This window comes from Panthera tigris, chromosome D2 (genome assembly GCF_018350195.1).
Source record: "Panthera tigris isolate Pti1 chromosome D2, P.tigris_Pti1_mat1.1, whole genome shotgun sequence".
Classification (NCBI taxonomy): Eukaryota; Metazoa; Chordata; class Mammalia; order Carnivora; family Felidae; genus Panthera; species Panthera tigris.
The window spans coordinates 34,609,143-34,630,691 of NC_056670.1; the positions used below are offsets into that span (position 1 = coordinate 34,609,143).

At 39.6% G+C, this 21,549-nt stretch overlaps 1 protein-coding gene across 5 annotated transcripts in view; it reads left to right on the forward strand.

Annotated features, from left to right (window-relative positions):
• KAT6B (lysine acetyltransferase 6B) overlaps window positions 1-21,549 on the forward strand; it is a 201,310-nt gene that overhangs the window by 11,564 nt on the left and 168,197 nt on the right. For 2 of the 5 annotated variants that reach the window (XM_042961103.1, XM_042961102.1), the window contains exons 2-3: window positions 11,496-11,565; window positions 15,262-16,140. In XM_042961103.1, the coding sequence (XP_042817037.1) occupies window positions 15,520-16,140 (621 nt within the window). In that variant the 5' untranslated portion in view covers window positions 11,496-11,565; window positions 15,262-15,519. Of the gene's footprint in view, window positions 1-744; window positions 1,107-11,495; window positions 11,566-15,261; window positions 16,141-21,549 lie in introns of those variants that run through there. The other 3 variants (XM_042961101.1, XM_042961105.1, XM_042961109.1) reach the window with 3 other exon arrangements.

Genomic DNA, 21,549 nt, shown 5'->3' on the forward strand with positions numbered 1-21,549 from the left:
AGCCGGGGACCGGGGTGGCTGGAGGCAGCGGCGAACGGTGCACGTGCTTGCAGACACGGGCTAGTGTGGAGCCGGGGGGTGCACGGCCGGCGGGTAGGGGCTTGCTCCCCCTCGGCATGGGATGGCGAGTAGGCTGCAGCGACATCGCTCTGCCTGCACCCGGCCTTGGGCTTGCAGGGTAGGGGTGTGTGGGGGGTAAGGATGCGAGCCAGGGGGCGGGCGAGTAGTCGCCCGGGACGGGACGGGAGAGGGTGGAGGAGGGGGCGGGATGGAACGCTCCGGGCGGCGCGCCCGTCCGCGCGCTCCACCGCGGGAGCTGGTGACTGAGAACCTCGAATTTTAACTTCGCGTGCCCGCCCGCGCGCGCCCGCCCGCTCCCACCCCTAAATCCTGCGGCCGCCGCCAGCGATCAGCTCTCACACAAACTTTAGCTGCGGGCTAGGGGATTTGGGGTTGAGTGGGGGAGGGGAGAGGGAAAAGGCCCTCTGATTGGCGTTGTATGCAGCCAATAAGGCCAAGCGCCTCTTCTGCCAGTAGACCCAATCCATTTCTAGAGGTTGAGGGGGTGGGTAGGTGGAAGTAGAGGTGGCGCGGTGTCTGGGAGAGAGAAAAAGGGCTAGACCAATAGGTGCCCAGGAGAGGCGGGCCCAGCAGTCTGTTGATTGGTACTGGCAGTGGACCCACCCCCGGGGTGGTTCCGGAGGGGGGGGGAATGATGGGTCGAGGGGTGTGTCTATGCGGAGGCGAGATGACCGGCAGGAACCTGCCCCAATGGGCTGCAGGGTGGTTAGTGTGTGGGTGACGGACAGACCCGCAGGCCAACGGGTGGCCATAAGTGTCTGTGGTCTCCTCCAATGGAGCAGCGCCGGGGCGGGGCCGCGGCTCGGGTTTAATGAGACTCCATTGGGCTGTAATCAGTGTCATGTCGGATTCATGTCAACGACAACAACAGGGGGACACAAAATGGCGGCGGCTTAGCTCCTACCCCTGGCGGCGGAGGCAACGGTGGCGGAGGCGACGGCACCTCCTCCAGGCGGCAGCCGCGGCTTCTTTCTCAGGCAGCGGCAGCGCCCCCGGCAGGCGCGGTGGCGGTGGCGCGCGGCCAGGTCTGTCACCCACCCCGCGCATTCCCAGGGGGAGGAGACTGGGCGGGAGGGGGGGCGGAAGGTGGGGGAGATCGGGAGCTTGTGACGCCCCTCCCACAGGCCTCTGCGCGAGGGTCACCGCGGGGCCGCTCGGGGTCAGGCTGCCCCTGAGCGTGACGGTAGGGGGCGGGGGGAAAAGGGAGGAGGGACAGGCCCCGCCCCTCAGCGGGGCCTCCAGGGCAATGGGCGGGGCTCGAGGGTGGAGGGGGCGGGGTCATATCTGGGTGGGGGCGGGGCTCGGGTGGTCGGAAGGCGGGGGTTTGGAGGGGTTTTCTGAGTGGGAGTGACCTGGTAGGAATGGGGGGTGGGGGGGGCAGTGAGTGTCTGGGCAGGACTGGTGAGGGGGTGGCGGGTGGGAGGAGAAACTGGAGGTGTGCAAGCAGGTGTAAAGTGAGAGTAGGGAGTGGTGCAACATTGGAGATGTGGAAGGGGGACCGAGGGCTATGTGAGGGCAGGTGAAATGATGCAAAAGGATGGGATTGCAGTTATCTGAGGACAGTAAGAATAGATTTGGGTGTGGTGGATGTGGAGTGGAGTTGAGAGAGCAGTAAAGAGTAGATATCGGATTGGGGGAAATATTGGGGAAAAGTGAGGAGCAAGTACAGTCGCTGTAGTGAAGCAGGTATCTGGGTATATTGGCATATTGGAATTGTAAAGGAGGTTTGGGGTCTATGAAGCATTAAAAAACATGGAAGAATGGTATGGATATGCTTGTGAGAGTCTTGAACGATAAGACAGCAGAGCAGAACTTGCATAATATATCTGTAGTAGATCTTAGGAAGATGGGGGGATTCAGGGGGTTGAGAAAACGCGGCAGGTGTGAAAAAAAATGGGTGGGGCTGGGCAGTGGATCTAGGTGAATGTGATTTGGTGGACTAAACCAGGATTGGAGATAGGGCAAAGAAAGGTGTTAGTTTGGGAGACCAGGTTGTTGACAGGCTGAATTTCTTGGGTGAAACTTGAGCTGGAGTCTTGAGGTAGGGCAGGGTGTCTATTTCAGGGGGACACCTTAGTACTACCTTGGGAAAGACATTGTGTCTTTTGAATGTACAAGTACTAAAGTACTTGGTATGGCAAGAGTATGGGCAGAGCGCAGGAAATTAGTTGTGGGAGACAAGGGGCAAAGGCAGAGGGACTAGATTGTTAAGTGGTTTCCTATGCTCCATGAAGGTGTTTAAGCTCTGCAATCGGGAGAAGGTGTTAGGATGTGATAGAGTATTGCACAGAAGTTGTGAGAGAATAGTGATAAAGAATGAAAGATGTGGAAAATAGGTAACGAGAACCAGTGAACCAAGTATTAAGTATGTTTGGGGTGGAGGTACTAAGAAATTCAAAGTAAAGAGTATAGAAAGACTCTTCGGAATATGGACAGGAGGTGAAAGTAGCAAATGGGAATTAATTATGCTAGGATAATGTTAGTTTTGTGGTGCTCCAAAAAAGTTATCATTATTGTTTTGGTATAAATGTGAGTAAAGTACATTCTTCCTGTCTTACTTGTGTACCCTAGATTTTCTGGGATAGCCCTGAAATAACACACTCCCATTTTTACATAAATTCTTCACACATGTATCAAAATGAATTGGGGCAATCTTTTTATGTTTTTAAGAAGGATAGGAAAATATTGCATATTTCAGTAAGCGATAAGATTTTTACCTGAGAACTTCTACTTAGGGTTGAAGGTTGGGGAGCTGAAATGATGATTTAAAAAAAAAAAAAGGGAAGATAAAGGAAGGTTGTAACGTTAAAGGAGGAACTTAAGGGAATGACTGGTCAGTGCTGATGACATGGTCAGTTGAAGTTTTGCCTACGAGCTATACTCAGGCCTCTGAGTAAAGTGGGTGTTATGTCATTGCCGTTATGCCAGATGTTTATCTCATGTACTTTTTGTGAAGATAAGATGGAAACTGTCAGATGTAAGGCATAATGTGAATGAAAAGTAAAATAGGGTGAGTGTTGGAAGGTAGCTGAGGAATTTTAATAAGTAATTTTAATGGACTTCAAAAAACTTCATGGGTTTTTACATACCAGTTAGAAGAATCCTTAACCAACTGGTCTGGCTTTATTAAATGCCAGGATTCTTAACAGGTGACTTTTCAGTCTCTTAGATCGTTTTCCTCAAAATACCTTCAGTTTTCCACATGCGTATAATTGCTTGTATTTGTATAAAGTGAGCAGGAAGGAAATTGTTTTATGAAAGTGGGGATGTGTGAGCTATAGTGATCAGTCTTTGGTTGCAGAATGGTAATGATGCATGGATGGGAGAAGTGTGATGAAGGGATGTTTTTCTTCTCTTATAATGCTTGAATCTGCATTTCCAAAGCACCTTACAGCACCTTTTTGTAGGACTCACAATCTTGCACAATTTGTTTTTTTTTTTTTTAATCATCCATTCTACTGTTGCTGGATATTTGAGTTTTTTTTTAAAATGTAGTTTATTGTCAAATTGGTTTCATATGACACCCAGTGCTCATTCCAACAAGTGCCCTTCTCAATGCCCATCACCCACTTTCCCCTCTCCCCCGCCTCCCATCAACCCTCAGTTTGTTCTCAGTATTTAAGAGTCTCTTATGGTTTGCCTCCCTGCCTCTCTGTAACTTTTTCCCCCTTCCCCTCCCCCATGGTCTTATGTTAAGTTTCTCAAGATCCACATATGAGTGAAAACAATATGGTATCTGTCTTTCTCTGACTGACTTATTTCACTTAGCAGTTCCATCCACATTGTTGCAAATGGCAAGATTTCATTCTTTCTCATTGTCAAGTAGTATTCCATTGTATATATAAACCACATTTTCTTTATCCGTTCATCAGTTGATGGACTTTAGGCTCTTTCCATAATTTGGCTATTGTTGAAAGTGCTGCTATAAACATTGGGGTACATGGGTCCCTATGCATTAGCACTCCTGTATCCCTTGGGTAAATTCCTAGCAATGCTATTGCTGGGTCATAGGGTAGTTCTATTTTTAATTTTTTGAGGAACCTCCATACTGTTTTCCAGAGCGGCTGCACCAGTTTGCATTCCCACCAACAGTGCAAGAGGGTTCCCGTTTTTCCACATCCTCATCAGCATCTATAGTCTCCTGACTTGTTCATTTTAGCCACTCTGACTGGCGTGAGGTGGACTGGCGTCAGAATGGACTCACAATCTTGCACAATTTTTTTTTTTTTTAATCATCCATTCTGTTGCTGGGTATTTGAGTTTTTTCCACTTTGGGGAAATTGTGTACAAAGCTGCTATGAGTGTTCTTGTACTGTCACGTGGGTACACGTGTGCATATGTTTCTCTAAGGTGTACACCTGGGAATGGAATTGCTGGTACATAGGGTGACCATTTATCCTAGCTTATGCCTGTTGTCACAGTGTATAACCCGTTTAATTCACAAAAGTGTCTGGATGATGAGTTGTATGATCACTCTAGTCATGAGGTATGCTTGTCTTCAACTTGACTAGGTACCAGACTGTTTTACAAAGTGGTGTACCAGACCACAGTCCTTCCTATGGTATGTGAGAATTCCCATTGCTTCTTGTCCTCTCCAGAACTCCAATTCATAGCTTTTCAAATTAGCCAATCTGAATTGCATTTGACTGGTTAGTAATCAGGTTGAGTGGCTTTTCATATATTTATTGGCTACTTGGATTTCCTTGTTTGTAAAATTCCTGTTCAGTTCTGCCCCGTATTTATTTATTTTTTAAACTGGACCTTGTGTCTTTTACTGGTATTTCAAAGTTCTTTATTTACTCTAGATACCGATCCTTTGCATATGTATGTTGCAAACGTCTACTTCCATATTGTGGTTTGCCTTTTCACTCTCTTTATGGTGTCTTTTAATGAACAGAAGTTCTTCATTTTAATGGAGTCAAATTTATTGGTGTTTTCTTTATGGTTAGTGCTTTTTGTGTCCTGTTTTAAGACTCTTTTCCCACACTTAGGTCAAGAAGATATTCTTGTATTATTTTCTAAGATCTTGATTGACCTTAAAATATCTATGATTATGAGTAAAATACACTGTTCTTGACCCCATCCTTGCCATTACAAATCTATTCTTGGTTTGGCCACTTTCTTCTGCTCTGTCTTGAATTTTTACTTGTGCTGACTTCTCCTGTCTCTTAGGAGAAAATGGTCATATAGACAGAAATTCAGCTAGATTAGATTTCACAGGTCTCCAGCTGACTTGTATTGCCCTTTTTCCTTTTATGAGCTTGCATTTTATTGTGTTCCTGCTATATGTCTGCCACCATCCTTGGTTCTTTCATATTTGTTATCTCAACTATTCCTCTTAACAGTTCTGCAAAACAGAGATGTATAATCTTTTTCATGGAGGAGAAAACGGAGACTTAGATTGATTGACATGTCCGATATCCCACAGTTTAGGTAGCTGGCAAAGTGGGGACTTGATCCCTGAACTCTCTAGGTATGTCTCATCCCAGCATACCTCCTTGTTGAATAAGATTTCAGATGCCTATTTGATAATATCCAAAATCAAGGAGAGTAACTTTCTTACCTATAATGTAACATGTCCCAATTAAAGCACATGTAGTTACTGTGAAACTCAATAAAATTATTGACCTCTCTGTGTATATTAAAGTAAGTAAAGTTAGGGGCACCTGGGTGGCTCAGTTGGTTGAATGTCCGACTTCAGCTCAGGTCATGATCTCCTGGTTTGTGGGTTTGAGCCCCATGTTGGGCTTTGCACTAACAGCGCAGAGCCTGTTTTCAATTCTCTCTCTCCCTCTCTCTCTGCCCCTCCCCTGCCCATGCTCGTGCACGCACGCGCTCTCTCTCTCTCTCTCAAAAATAAATAAATGTTAAAACAAATTTTTAGAAAGTAAGTAAAGCTAGAGTAGTCAGTGGACCTTGAGGGGTCCTGGGATAGGTGATAGAGGTCCTGTAAACCCTTGAAATTGTATGCAAATGTCTGTATGTATATGGGTTCATTTTTAAAAATAGATCTTTAATTTTCTTGAGGTTCTCAAGGGGGAACCCTAATTTGTTTTCAGGCTGTACAGGATATCCTGTTTGAAGACATTTGTAATAAAGTTAATGCAGTGTTCTCCAATGATCTGTATTTTCAAAATAATCTTTTAAAAAGTTCAGAGTTTTTTTCCCCCAATACATTATTCTTAGTCTTTGTCATTAAAACCTGGTTAAAGCTAATTTACAATTAGGAAGAAATCCAGGATTGAATAGGAATTTTTAAATGCCAAAAAAAGACCTTCTAAATTTAGTTGATTATTTCTTAAATGAGAGTGCTTAGTTATAATATCATCATTACTAATCAGTGTACCCTGGCTCCAAAGGCCTGATGACTTCAAATGACTTTTCATCTTGTCTCTAAAATCCTCTGTTTTACAAGGGATCAAATTTCCTGTGAGGTTCCTAACAGTGTGATTAAAGTTTAGAGACAAACTATTGAGCGCTTAAATGTAGGAATGACTATGCAAGCCTAATTCTTGGGCTTCACCAGGAGATTTGGGGCATGTCTCTACTAATTTGTGATGATGATGCTGAAACTAATCTTTGCTAGGGATTAAGGAAGCCATAATAGTTTATTGATGGTTCAGTTATTGTTTGTTGAAGCAGATATACACAATTATAGTTTAATGACATAACAAGGATATTGTCAACTAGGAGAGCATGACATGAAAAATTAAACTTCCAATTAATATAATATGTATTAGTTGAAATGATAATTTTCATGGTGATTTAGCCTCTTAGAAATCCTTGGAAAACATTATTAGCTTGTGAATTGGAAACTCTCTATGTTAATGAGTAGTGAGAAAGAATTTAGTATTATTCCAAAAAAAAGGGGGGAATTTAATATTCATTTCAATTAACAGTTATTGAGTGCCTACTCTGGGCTTGCTGCTGAGTTAGACTCTTAAGTTGAACAAGATTGTTGTTGGGAGAGATGAAATACTGGTTGCTTTTGTTTGTTTAGTCATCCTTCACTCCAGTCTATACTGGATGGATATTATTGCCAGAGTGATTCAAACATTCAACAAATTTGTGCATGTGTGGGTGCACTTCACTATGCTGTACTGTGTCACTACTCCTGCGTTAGCTTCCTATTACTTCATATGTCATGTTCACACACCTCAGCCTGGCTTTTGTTACATCCAGCTTTATTTCTTCTCTTCAACACATACTGGCTCTAGGCATGCATATGGGCTCAGCGTCCCTTTTATTAGGCAGTTCATTCTTAGCTCCTGTGCCTTCTGCTAGATTCCCTTCATTCATTCACTGATGCATTCCTTTAACAAATAGGCACTGAACCCCTCTTATGTTCAAGTTGTGGTCCTGGGAAATCTAGGGGCATACAAAGGTGAAATCAAACATGAATCCTATTTTTTTTTTTTTTGATGTTTATTTATTTGGGGGAGAGAGACAGAGAGGGGGAGAGAGAGAGAGGCAGAGAGGGGAGGACAGAGAATCTGATGTGGAACTTGAACTCACAAACCTTGAGATCATGACCTGAGCCAAAGTCAGATGCTTAACTGACTGAGCCACCCAGACGCCCCAAACACGAATCCTGTTCTTAAGAATTTCCCAATTCTGGTAAGGGAGAGGAGGTAAGCACATAAATGAGCACAGTACAAAGTAGAAAATGAATGCTAAAATACTAAGATAGCTAAAAGCTTCCTGTTAGACAAAGACATGTAGGGCTTCTGAGAAGGTGTTCATTTTTACTGGACCATGAAGGATTTGAATTTTTACTTCATTTGGGTGAAGAAACTGGGCGGTTATCCAAGTTCCACCTGGTCTTTCAGGGTCCAGTTTATGTCCCATCCATCCAAGGGGTGTTTTACCCACTCAGCAAGGTAAAGTTACAGTTGTTTCCAGACTTTTTCCCTTTTGTAATCAGAGGAACCCTTTCTGTGAAGCAAATCTTATGGAGAGACCTATTATAAATGGGACAGTTAAAGTAGAGCTGCTTAGTTGGGTGCAAGGAGTTATGTGACCTTAGTGTTTAAGCCACAGGGGTACCTGCAGGTGATGTCCAAGACACTTACTCACAAGAGATCCAAGGAGTCTAGTTTGAAAGCCAGTGGAGAGACAGGAAAGAGTTTAGGTTTTAGCATTTGGATTAAAATCCTTCATGATTTAGTGGTCTGAAGTCTTGACCAAGTCGTGTCTCAGTTTTCCTTTTGCAAAATGGGGCAACAATGCTACCTTACAGGGTTGTTTTAATGTTTACTGATAATCTGTGTAAAGTGCCTGTTCCACAGTACTATAATGGTTAGCATTATAGTTTAGTGCTTTCTTTTTTTTAAGTGATATAGTGAGGTGAAATTTACATAATATAAATGTAACCATTTAAAGTGAACAATTCATTGGCACCTGGGTGGCTTAGTTGGTTAAGCCTCCTACTCTTGATTTTGACTCAAGTCATGAGATCTAGTCCCATATCCAACTTGGGATTCTCTTTCTCCCGCACTTTCTCTCTCTTTTAAAAGAAAGAAATTGAACAATTCAGTGACACTTAGTACATTCACAGTGTTGTGTGACCACCACCTTTGTCTCGTTCCAAAATATTTTTATCAATCTAAAATAAAATCCCTTACCCATTAAGCAATTTCTCCTCATTCCTTCACTCCCCGGGCCCTACCAATCTATGTTCTATGTATGGGTTTACCTATTCTGGATGTTCCATATAAATGGAATTATACTATATGACTTTTTGTGTCTGGCTTCTTTTCTAACAAATATCACCATATGGATGCTGTTCGATGTTGTCAGACAGCAGATATTTGTTAACTGAGGACACTATTTTGAGCAACTGTGCCAATAGTCTGTGCTGGATGGTTATAGAAGAAAAGAATTAAGGTCTCTTTAAGCAGTGTATGTTCTGTTTCAGAAGATACTGTTAAGATTTTTGGGTCCTCACTCAGTTACATAACAGCCTATGAAAAAATCCAGGAGCATATAAAAGTGAGAGAGCTAAAAATAACTTAGCAAGTAAGACCCAGGATGACAAAAGAGTAAACTCTATTGTTAATCTTTACTTTAAGCGCTGTTTTTGGCTCATCTGTAATCTCATGACTCAAGTATTATGACATTGATTTTGAAACAACACACAGCTTTATTGAAAGCTGTGAGGAGGTTTCACATAATATTTATGATCCAGGGTATTTTGACTCTTCTTATGCTGACATGAATATTTCTGAATAGTGTTGATATTTATATGATACTAATGAAGCCAAAAGCTCGTGTTGGACTAAGCATTTCTCTAGATCTGTTTAGAATAGTTTGTAATGAATGATGTAAATACATCCATACAACCATATAATTTACTGATATTATTTTCTAGTTAAAAATAAAGTGATTGAAGCCCTTAGAAAATAGAATAATTTAATTTGATGTAGCGTGAGTCCTCAGAATTAATTTGGAATAATTCACTCCCTTTTTGGTAGCCTTTTAGTCCAACTTTCATTTTATAGAAAAAAATGAAAAGAGAATAATGATTTTTTAGGGTTGTTCTTGTGATAGAATGTCCTATCTACATGTGAAACAAATCTGGGTGCTCTGAAAAAGAGAAGTGGTGTGGATAATTGCAAATTGGGGAAAAAAGCATTTCTGTTGGACTTTTGAATGAATTATGCTTTTTTTTTTTTTTTTTTTGCTATAGATTTGTCTTTCTAGTTAGATACTGCTTAGACTAAAATTAGTTTTCAATCTATTCTCTTAGTGTATACCAATTTACAGCGTGGCCATTGGGATGTCAGAAACAAACTTGCCTAAGATTAAAAAATTTGCTGTGGATAATATACAAAGTGGATGTGTTTAGTTGACAATTGGCTACAGATAAGAGACTACTGATTCTGTTCCTCTCCTAGCTGTGTGTGTGTGTGTGTGTATGCTTTAACACAGATTCCGCTTGTAGCATAGAGCTGCTGAGTTACATCTGCTTCTGCCTAATTAACTCTGTTGGTTGGTGTCAGATGAGAGCTAATTTTAAGATTAAATTGAAGAGTGTGGTGTGTGTCTAGTTGGGGGAGGGGAGAAGGAGGATGTAAGGTTGCTTGGTTGTTTTGTATAAGATAAAAATGAAATTATTCACGGTATTGCTTTAAATTTATTTTTTGCCTTTGAAGTGAACATGATCACTGTTGTCCACTGTTGTCCTAAAGTATGATCTGTGTTAATACATATTTAGTATCGTGAAAGCTGGTACATCCTTCTCTTAGGTACAATTATTGGCCATATCTTGATTATCCAGTCAGTACATTGATGCCAGGTGACCTTTGGGTGAAATAGTGAAAGTTTCCTGGGAAAGTTAATACTGAGCTTCAAACAATAATTGACTTTTTTTCCCAGACAAAATGTTATACCTGCCTGGCTATTTGAGTAATACCATTTTTTTTTTCCTCATGATGAGATTCTTGCTTAGACTCTATCACAATCTGGAGGACAGATCTGGTTATCTTAAAGAAGAACAAAATTTCTTTCTTTTTTTTTGAGAGAGAGAGAGAGAGAGAGAGTGTGTGTGTGTGTGTGTGTGTGTGTGTGTGTGTGCGCGCGCGCGCGCGCGTGTGTAAATGAGCAGGGGAGGGGCAGAGAGAGGAGAGAGAATTTAAGCAGGCTCTGCTGAGCACAGAGCCCTATGCAGGGCTTGATTTCACAACTCTGAGATCATGACCTGAGCCAAAATCAGAGTTAGACGCTTAACTGACTGAGCCACCCAGGCACCCCCCAATTTTTTTTTTTTTAAGTTTGTTTATTTTGAGAGAGAGAGAATGTGCACATGCAAGCAGAGGAGAGCAGAGAGAGAGAATCCCAAGCAGGCTCTGTGCTGTCAGTGCAAAGCACCGCACAGGGCTTGATCTCACTAACCTGGAGATCACGACCTGAGCCGAAATCAAGAGTTGGACGTTTAACCAACTGAGCCACCCAGACACCCCCAAAATTTCTTTTTTTTTTTTAACGTTTATTTATTATTGAGAGACAGACATAGAGCGTGAGCAGGGGAGGGGTAGAGAGAGGGGGAGATACAGAATCTGAAGTAGCTCCAGGCTCTGAACTGTCAGCACAGAGCCCGATGTGGGGCTTGAACTCACAAACTACAAGATCATGACCTGAGTCGAGGTCGGTTGCCTAACCAACTGAGCCACCTAGGCACCCCCAAAATTTATTTCTTTAAGCACTGCTTTGGGGCTTCCATTTCCTGTTCTGAATTCCATGTTCTTAAAAACCCTTTAGTGGTAGGAAAGAGTTAATACAACACCAAAAGTAAAGTGCTAATAAACTCATAGTAGTTGTTTGTATTGGATAGTTGTGAAGATCCATAGATGGTTCCTGAATTTGAGGGATGTCCTTATGCCCAAATTAACATTTACTTTTTTTTCCTTTGGCAGATTTGCTTGAAGATCTGGACAATCTTCTTTTTTGTCATGGACTGTTAAAACATTTGGAGTTCCAATTCTGGTATTTTCCTTTATTTTATTATATTTTTAAGATATAAAATGTCAGTCTTATTGAAATGTGTTGATAATGGATATGAACAATTCTTTTGATTGTATGTAAAGATTGTGGTATTAGCTTGTCATGAAGGTATATTATGCGTATTTATTAGTTTTTGTTTTAATGTGTGTTCATTTACCTGTGTAACCAGAGTGCCTGAGAGCACTGTTGGATACTTTTCTGTGACCTCTTCTTCTGCTTCCTGCAGTTGTATTTTGTGCAATCAAATTAAATTAGTTGATTTATCCTAAATAATTACTTGGACATAGTGAAATGTCTTCTAATGAAATTTTGCCCCAAACCATTTTACTTTGGAAAGATGTGTCCTATTCTAAACTTACTAACACAGAATGATTCCATGTTCCATCTTGAAAGTAGCTGCACAATGAAAGCCAGTGATTTCATTCCTAAACACACCATATTCCAAGTCTAACATTTTTTCAATGATTTATATAATGACACAAGGGGAGCGTTTATTAGATTTGCAGATGACATAGATGACAGAACCAGGATCCAAAATGATCTAACAAGTTGGAAGATAGACCCAAACCAACAAAATGAACTTGAACTGTAATAAATTTTAAATCCCGGCATTTATATTTGCACAAGGAAGGGAATGGAAGGAGTCAGCTTGACAGCATTTTTGAAAGAAGATCTGGGATTTTTTGTTGGACTGCATGCTTAGCATGAGTCAATTGTGTGGCAAGGCTGTTAAGAAAGTTCATGTAACCTTGAGTTCCATTTATACTTGGATAATGCCCTGACTGCCAGATTTTAGGATGGACGTTAGCCAAACTAGTGAGCCAACCAAAAGAAGGAGGTGCTTGGAAACCATGTGGTAGGAAGTGTTAAGGGTGGATATGAGTGGTCTAAATAAAGTAGGTAGAATGGAGTTGACTTTTAGTGATTTTTTTTAAACAGTTCTTATTTTCAAATATTTGAAGGCTTGTCATATTTAGAATTAATAAGAGTTTCTTGAGATTGTTCTATGGAAGCCAGGACTAGAGGGTAGAAGTTAGGGGAGGACAGATTTTGGCTTTTGTGAACAAGAAATATATTATTACAGTTAGAGCTCTCCAACAGTGGAGAGAACTCCCTCAAAAAGCGACAAATTCTCCATCACTGGAAGTATTTTGAGACTTGATGGCCCATCTGTTGAGGTTATTGAACAAGGGATCTTTTACTGGATAACTAGGGATTAGATGGGATGACCTGTACAGTCCCTTTAGCCACACATTTCTGAATCTGAAAAAATGGAGTGAACCTACAGTTTACTGATTGCAAAGAGGACAATCCTTTTTAAACTGCCTCTTTCAAGCTGACTGAGCAAGTACGGTTCAGTGGCCCAGTTTTTCGGCAGCAGAGGAAATGTTATGTTTTTCATTATATCTGGCTAAAGTTTTGTGTTTTTTTTTTAATTTTTTTAAAGTTTATTTTTGAGAGTGAGAGAGACATTGCAAGTGGGGGAGGGGCAGAGAGAGAGAAACATAGAATCTGAAGCCAGGTCCAGGCTCTGAGCTGTCAGCACAGAGCCCGACGTGGGCTCAAACCCACAAGCCATGAGAATCATGACCTGAGCTGAAGTTGGACGCTTAACTGACTGAGCCACCCAGGCACCCCGTATCTGGCTAAAGTTTTGAAGAAAGACACTTATTTTCCCTTTTAGATACATTAAATAAATAACCAGAGATAAATTTAATTTTGTATTTTATGAGACATGTTTCAAAGCATGTAGATATTCTATTAATGGAAGTGATGATAACTACTGTATATTGTATATTAGATATCATATTCACTTAATTCTCTTAATACTCCTGTGAGGGACATATTATTACCCTACAGGTAAGGTGACTGACACTCATCCAGGGTTTCTCCACTAGATGTTGGTAGAGCTGGTATTCATACCATTAGTCCGATTGCAGAGGCAGATCTAGCTGGAACAGACAGTTGTGGCTCAGGTGAAGATAGCACTGGACTTCGATTTTAGAATAATGGCATTATAATGGCATTTGAGCCTTAAGTTTTACTATTGACTGTAACCTTGAGTTCTGTCTTTTCCTGAACCTTAGCTGACCCACAGAATTGACTTGCAGATTAAATGACAAGTTAGGTGTGTGCATACTCTGTAAACTTTAAACTCTAAAAAGAGTTAAGATGTGTATATTACTAGTGGAAGGCAAGATTAGAACCCAGATCTGATCCATCTCCCAGGCGAGGGCACTTTCTTCTGGTGTTCTTTGCAAGTGTACCCAATATATAGATTGGCGATATAAGGTGGTTTTGTTGTACGCCAGAGGCTCTCAGAGAGCAATACCACTGTTTACCTGGAATCAGATTTGCATGAACCTTCCTTGTATTGAGCCAGGTATTAAGATACCTAGAATGGTATATTATTTAAAAGGTGAAGGGTTAAAGGGGTGCCTGGGTGGCTCAGTCGGTTGAGCGTCTGACTTCGGCTCAGGTCATGATCTCGCAGTTGACAAGTTCGAGCCCTGCGTCGGGCTCTGTGCTGACAGCCCAGAGCCTGGAGCCTGCTTCAGATTCTGTGTCTCCTTCTCTCTCTGCCCCTTCCCTGCTCATGCTCTGTCTCTCTCTGTCTCAAAAATAAATAAACATTAAAAACAAAAAATTTAAAAAAAAGGTGAAGGGTTATGTTACCGTATTAGTTTCAGTTTTCCAACCTGTGGGTTAGAGAGTGTCACAGACCCTTTGCAAAGGGATGGGAGGATATGATTCCATAGAAGTGGCTAGATGACAAATTTTCTTATGTGTGACTTGGGTAATATCTAGCTGAAATAGAAGAATCAGGATTATTGGATTATTGCCTGTTTTAAGTTGAAGATTTTTTTTTTTTAAGTATTTATTTTGAACAAGCATGCATGTCAGCAGGGGAGGAGCAGAGACAGAGAGAATCCCAAGTAGGTTCAGTGCTGTCAGCACAGAGCCTGACATGGGGCTCAATCCCACAAACTGTGAGATCATGATCTGAGCTGAAATCAAGAGTCAGACACTTAACTGACTGAGCCACCCAAGCACCCCTCTCATCCTTATGATTTTCTTAATAACATTTTCTTTTCTCTAGCTAACTTTATTTTAAAAATACAGTATGTAATAAATATAACTTACAAAATGTGTTAATCAACTGTTTATGTTATTGGAAAGGCTTCCAGTTAACAGTAGGCTATTAGTAGTTAAGTTTTTGGGGAGTCAAAAGTTATAGGTAGATTTTTGACTATGTGGGGGTTGATGCCCCAATCCCTCATATTGTTCGAGTCAGCTATACTTTCATCAGATTTTTTGTGTCATAGACTTACTCTTTGAGGTTGGTTTTATGTTTAGAATAGACATATATCTTGAGCTACTCATGTAATGTTATTAATTTCAATAAAGGTTAATCCATTAAATAAGTACGTAGGTGTTATCTTTTCAGTGCCCCATAATGACTTCATAATAAATAACAAGTGAGAGTCCTAAAAAAATTCCCTTCTCAGACCGTGACCCAATTTCTGGTTAGGAAATATAGTCACTGTGGCTTTGTTACGTAACACTTGCCTGTCATTACTTCTGTGGGCCTTTTGCATCTGAAAAGTAATACTAAAGAGTCTTTTATTTTTCAAAGTTCCGTTATTAAGGACCTTTTCCCCCTTTTTATCCTTTAAGGTCTTGATTTCCTTGTTAAAGATGTTCTTCACCCGAATGCAGTCTTTCCCGTTGGTCAAATAAGACAACTATCAACATTGCCTGTGTGTCCTGTTTTTAATCTCTTAAGGATGGATGTTTGTGAGGTTTTGTTTAATACGGTCTGGAATATTTTGCCCATTTGTTGAATTGTAAATGACTTTTAAATGTTCAAGTTCTGTTAAATACAAGGAGAACCTCTATGGGTAACTTTGGTATTGAAGAAGTCATTTGTCAACCATGGTAAAACTTGCAAACCCACTTTATACAGAGTGGATTCTTGAAGCTATACAGAAAATAAAAAAGCAAAAGCAAAGGCCCTCTGAAGAGAGAATCTGCCATGCAGTCAGCACTTCCCATGGGTTGGATAAGAAGACAGTCTCTGAACAGCTGGAACTCAGTGTTCAGGATGGCTCAGTTCTTAAAGTCACCAACAAAGGCCTTGCCTCCTATAAGGACCCAGACAACCCTGGGCGCTTTTCATCAGTTAAACCAGGCACTTTTCCTAAGTCAACCAAGGGGTCTAGGGGATCATGTAATGATCTCCGCAATGTGGATTGGAATAAACTTTTAAGGAGAGCAATTGAAGGACTCGAGGAGCCAAATGGCTCCTCCCTGAAGAACATCGAGAAGTATCTCAGAAGTCAAAGTGATCTCATAAGCACCACTAACAACCCAGCCTTTCAGCAGCGGCTGCGACTAGGGGCCAAACGTGCAGTGAACAATGGGAGGTTACTGAAAGATGGACCGCAGTACAGGGTCAATTATGGAAGCTTAGACTGCAAAGGGGCTCCCAAGTATCCCAGTGCTTTTCCATCCTCGCTACCACCTGTCAGCCTTCTACCCCATGAGAAAGATCAGGTAAGTAAAGACAATATATTCTAAGTATTGCCCATCTGCCTTGTACAGTTTCAGTTAAATTCTATATGTACAAAAGTTCTGAGTGAAGTTGAAGAAAATCAAATCTTTTGCTTTAGAGCAGGCTTTTATATTTTAAAATGTATATATTGTTTTTTAATATAAATTGTTCTATACTGTTTTACTATGTATTAGGGGTTTCCTTATTAGGAAGAATTTAATGTGATGATTATGCAATTTGTTTTTTAAACACTAGTTGCTAATTGGTGAGTGCTTGAAGGGACCTGGATAGTAACTTTAATCCTCCTTCATCAAGGCAGGACCATATATATTTCAAAAGTCTAAGAAAGGCCATTGTATATTTTTCTCTTTAAAAAATATTAAATTATTTGTAATTTATCTTTTCAGCTTTATTGAGGTATAATTGATACATTTTTCTCTTTATTATTTTCAGAGAAGACAGCTCTATAGACTAGTTAATTATATTAATACTGATAACCTGTGCATTCCTGGAATTGTTTTAATGTGTGACCTAAATCCTGCGTATTTCAATTTGAAGTAATTTATTATTGTCTGATTCTCAGTGGGTGAAAGTGAATGTTTATTTTATGTTATGCCATATCTTTTACTGTTTAGTTTCTCTGGGTCTTATGTTATTTCTGGAGTATTTATACATATATGACAGTTTTCTCACTTATACATATAAATGACTTCTGCAATTTAAATCTTTGATCGAGTAGGATTTTTCTTTCATTTCAAAGCTACTGAAGGTGTCTCCCAAACTAAAACCTAAGTAGAGCAATAGCAAATTGTTTATAATAATTTAGGCCTTTCATTGTTGGCAGAAAGAGTAGTTGTAGGCATTGACTACATTTCTAGGAGTGATGGAAACACAAGTGTTAAGGAAAGTTGTGCACCTGATAGCTTGTTTTTCTTCTTTGGGTACTGCCAGCTCTTGAGATGGACTCTACTTCCCTCAGTGGTTTAAGCTGATAGAGACCCAGCTCTAGAAACTGGGTAGGACCAGGTGATTTGCCTTTCTAGCACTCCTTCCTTCCTTCCCTCCCTCCCTCCGTCTTTCTTTTTCTCTTTTCTTTCTTTCTTTTTCTTCTTTCTTTCTTTCTTGAATTTATTTATTTATTTATTTATTTATTTATTTAGAGAAAGCATGAGTTGGGGAGGGGGCAAGAGGGTGAGAGAGAGAATCTTAAGCAGGCTCCATGCTCAGAGCCGAGCCCAATGCAGGGCTTGATTCCACAACTCTGGGATCATGACCTGTACTGAAATCAAGAGTGCTCACCGACTGAACCAACAAAGAGCCTAAATCATGATGATCAACAGACTGAACCACCTAGGTTTAATTTTTTTTAAGTACTCTCCATACCCAAAGTGGGGCTTGAACCTACAAACTCTAGGTTGAGGGTTGCATGCTGTACTGACTGAGCCAGCCAGGTACCCCCTAGTATTTCTTCCTTTCTTTTTTTTTTTTAACATTTGTTTATTTTAGAGAGGGAGAGAGAGAGAGAGGGAAAGCACACATGAGTGCAAACAGAGGAGAGGCAGAGAGAGAGAGGGGACAAAGTATCTGAAGTGGGCTCTGTGCTGACAGCATTGAGCCCCACCCAGGGCTCAAACGCATGAACTGTGAGATCATGACCTGAGCTGAAGTCGGATGTTCAACCAACTGAGCCACCCAGGCACCCCTGCATTTATTTCTTAATTTTATTTTTATTAGTTTTCCTCACATTTATTTTATCTTTTGGTGGTATTTGTGTTAACAACCCTCAATTCTTTGTGAGAAAATGTGTTCTTAAAGAAGTAAGTTACCTATAAAAAATTTTATTTTAATAATATTTGTTTCAAAAAAGTGTACTGAGTGACTCAAATCCTAATTCCTATGTCTGACAAAGCCACGTTAAGCACTTAGGTTTCTCATTAAATATTTTTTTATAAAAGCTTATATATACCATGAGGAAATTCCTTAAAGGAATGTAGATCCATTTCTTGATGGATTTGGATATCTTTGTTTTCAAAACCTGTACATTACCCTGAGGTATATTAAGATTTTATAATTACCAGGTACCTGGACTAACTCAGGCAGCTTTAGGTAATTTAATAGTATTTTTCAATAAATTTGTGATCCAGGTAGAAGTCACTACAAATTCCCCAGTCCCTTTTTTATCCTTTCTTTAACCTTGCCCATCATTTCTTGCTAACCTTATCATTTTTTTTTTTCATGCGGCATCTCTTTAGAAGTATTTTTAGTCTAAAGGAAAATTCATGTCTGGAAGTGTCTAGGATTGAGAACAGAGTAATTTATTGCTTAGCATGCAATTGTTACTGCTCCTTCTATGATGCTGATCTTTTCATATTGTCCAATTAGCATCATCATAGAACAAGGAAAACAGAGGAAATGAGTCCTAGAATTTTTACTTTATGATTTTACCTGATCTAATTCTTAAAAAAGAACAAATAAAAATAAAAATCTTATCAAGTCAGTTTGGCCACAAGGTATTGGATTGTTTGTGTGGTATATTTGCAATAGTATTTTACCTTGGTGAAAATATAATATTGCCCTTTGAGATTACAAGTGGTAAATAGTTTAAAACCATGTAAAATTGGTAAGTAATTGTAATAGAAATTCTTAACCTGGGTCTATGAATGAGCTTGGGAAAGATAGGTCACAAATCCCCAGAAATCTAATATAAAGTTATCAGTATCCATGCGTTTTTCTAGGGTTAGGGCCTACTGCTTTTTGTTGTTGTTTTTGTTTTAATCAGATTCTCAAAGGGATCCAAAATGTCAAATAGCCAATGTAAGTATGTTAGTACTGTAGAAAATATTTGTTGTTTCTTATACTAAAACCATAATGTATTAATGGTTGGTTTTTTATTTTTCTTACTTTAGCTTCTGTACTTGGATCTGAATGTAGACTGGTTGTACTATGGTTTCGTGTATATAGGACTTTCTCTAATATATTCGAAGGGCAGATTATCATTGTTCTTGATGTGCTAGAAATTTATAGATTTTGCATTGTGGGAAGACATTTATTATATAAAAGACAACTGTACAGAGATGGAGTTATCTCACAATTTAGTCAACTAATGTCTCAGAGAAGTGTTTTTGCTGTGCAGTTCCATTTAATTGTGAAAATGAAACAAAAATAGTAAAAATAATAACTAACATTTCTTAAGTGTTAAATGCTGGCAGTATTCCAAGTGCTTTTACATTTATTATCTCCTTGACTTGTCACAATAACTGTGAGGGCCATAAGATTATTATCCTTGTTTTGCACATGAAAAAGTGGGACTCAAAGCCTAAGTAATTTGTCATATCACTTATAGAGCTAGTGAGTGGTGAAGCCAACATTCTAAGAAGATAGTGTGACTCCAGACCTCTTTACTGCTGGGCTGTATACTGGTTAACATTGCTGGCTTTTCATTAATAGTAAAAGTATTTCTTACATTTCCTCAACTGTTTAGAAGCTGTTTTCCCCCAACAAATAGATTTCTGGTATTTTAAATTTGATAGTTGCAGTGAGCTTATTACAGTTTTTAAAGCAGGTGCTATTTATAATATTAGCAATATGGAAAAATAGTAGGGAAAGTAGTAAATCTGTGTCTAATTAGATTTAACATCATCATCATTCCTATGCATGGCTGCTAGGAAGAATACAATGCAAGTTAAAATAGAAGGGCTTCTTCCTTTCTGAAATGTAATTGCACATCTTCTGATAGTCTAGAATTCAAATTGGATATTACCACACTGGCTCCTTAGCATAACTTCTTTGTATTTATTTAAGAAAGCTCTCTTTGGTGAGGTGATATGGAAATGAATTAAACCACTGAAGATAAAACTTTATCTTTGACTTGGTGAGGGAACTCCTAAAGGATAGTATTAGTGTTTCTCATTAAAAGTGGTAAAGCTCAATTAGGTCAGATTATGAGGACTTTGGAAAGTCAAATATTCTAAGAGAGACTTCAGTTATCACCACACACTTTGTAGCATTAAGATTCCATTTGAATATTTGAGCTTTAGCATTTTTATGAAATCAGTTCAATTTTAAACAGAGTCCTTGGTATTTCACTTTATTGGGAGTATTTTGCTATAATTTATTAAGTATCAAATATTGGTATGTTTCCAGTACAGTACAAAATAGGGGAATTCTCATTTTAGGTTGCTATAGTTGGAAAGGGAGATGCTTCTAATATCAGGTAGGTCTTTTGATGTTTTTTGTTGGAGAAATGAAATCTTACAGAAGCCTTCAAACAGAATTACAAAAACAATGATACTGTCCCTAAGAAAAAAAGTGAAGATGAGTTTATGGTCCAAAATGGGGCTGAGAGACAAAATTGTGTTAAAAATCACTTGTGGTCTTGGCTTGTTCAGTTTGTTATTCTGTTTGTCCCCCACTCCCTTCTAGGGAGATATTTTATTAGGGCTTTGGCAATGTTATTAGTATGAAATATTTCCATAAATATAATATTAACGTATGTCCTACATCACTTTTGTGTAAATGTCATAAATAAAAGAACTTTACTTTTAGATTCCTTTCTTTGGTTTTCACCACTTTGTCTTCGCCACTCCAGTCCCATTATCCCTGCCCTAGAGAGACCCTCCTTGTCTTTTTCTGGGACTTTTCCAATTGCCTGTACTTTGTGAAGGACCATTCACTAGTCCATATTGTTCTTTGATGTGGCAGGCTTCCAGAAGTCTCTCGGCCCTAGGGGAATCGTTCATAGTCTCAGACTCTGGATCTTTTTGGCAGAAATGTGTGTATTTTTTTTATCTGCTAATTATAGAGAGTCCAAGTGTCCTCCTCTCTGTTGACCTTCTTAGTTTTCCTTTGAATTGGTGTCCTTTGTATTGCAGATGTCACATTTCTCAAAGAGTGCTTAGCTATGTGTATTCAGCTGAAAGTTGGATAAAGCCCTAAACATTGCAAAATACACTCTTTGTATATATAACCTGAATTTTGGAATTGGTATGGATGAAAGTCAGTTTTAGAATGACTAAAGTCAGACAGAAACCTATTACAATGTGGAAGACTAGATAGATCAAATACCTGCTGTTTCAGGGTCAGGAAAGAAAAAAATATTGTAGTTTATGTTGTTCCTATAATTAAGCTTCAGTAGTTCTTCCAAATAGCAGACTATCTAAGCACTGCTTTTGTGAGCAGATAATACCAGTTGTTGAGACATTATTGAGAGAGCACTTGGATTGTCTCAAACTAGTTAGTTGGGTCAAGGGAAAGATAAAATGAGGAGTGAATGAGTCTTTTCTGTTGTACTCAGAGGCATGACAGCTTGTTCCACTTTTGAGCTTTTATCAAGATGAGACTTGTCTAGACTTCTAATGAAATAGGCTTCAGGTAAAGTAGCAACATTAGGTCAGGATTTTTGACTGTGAAAA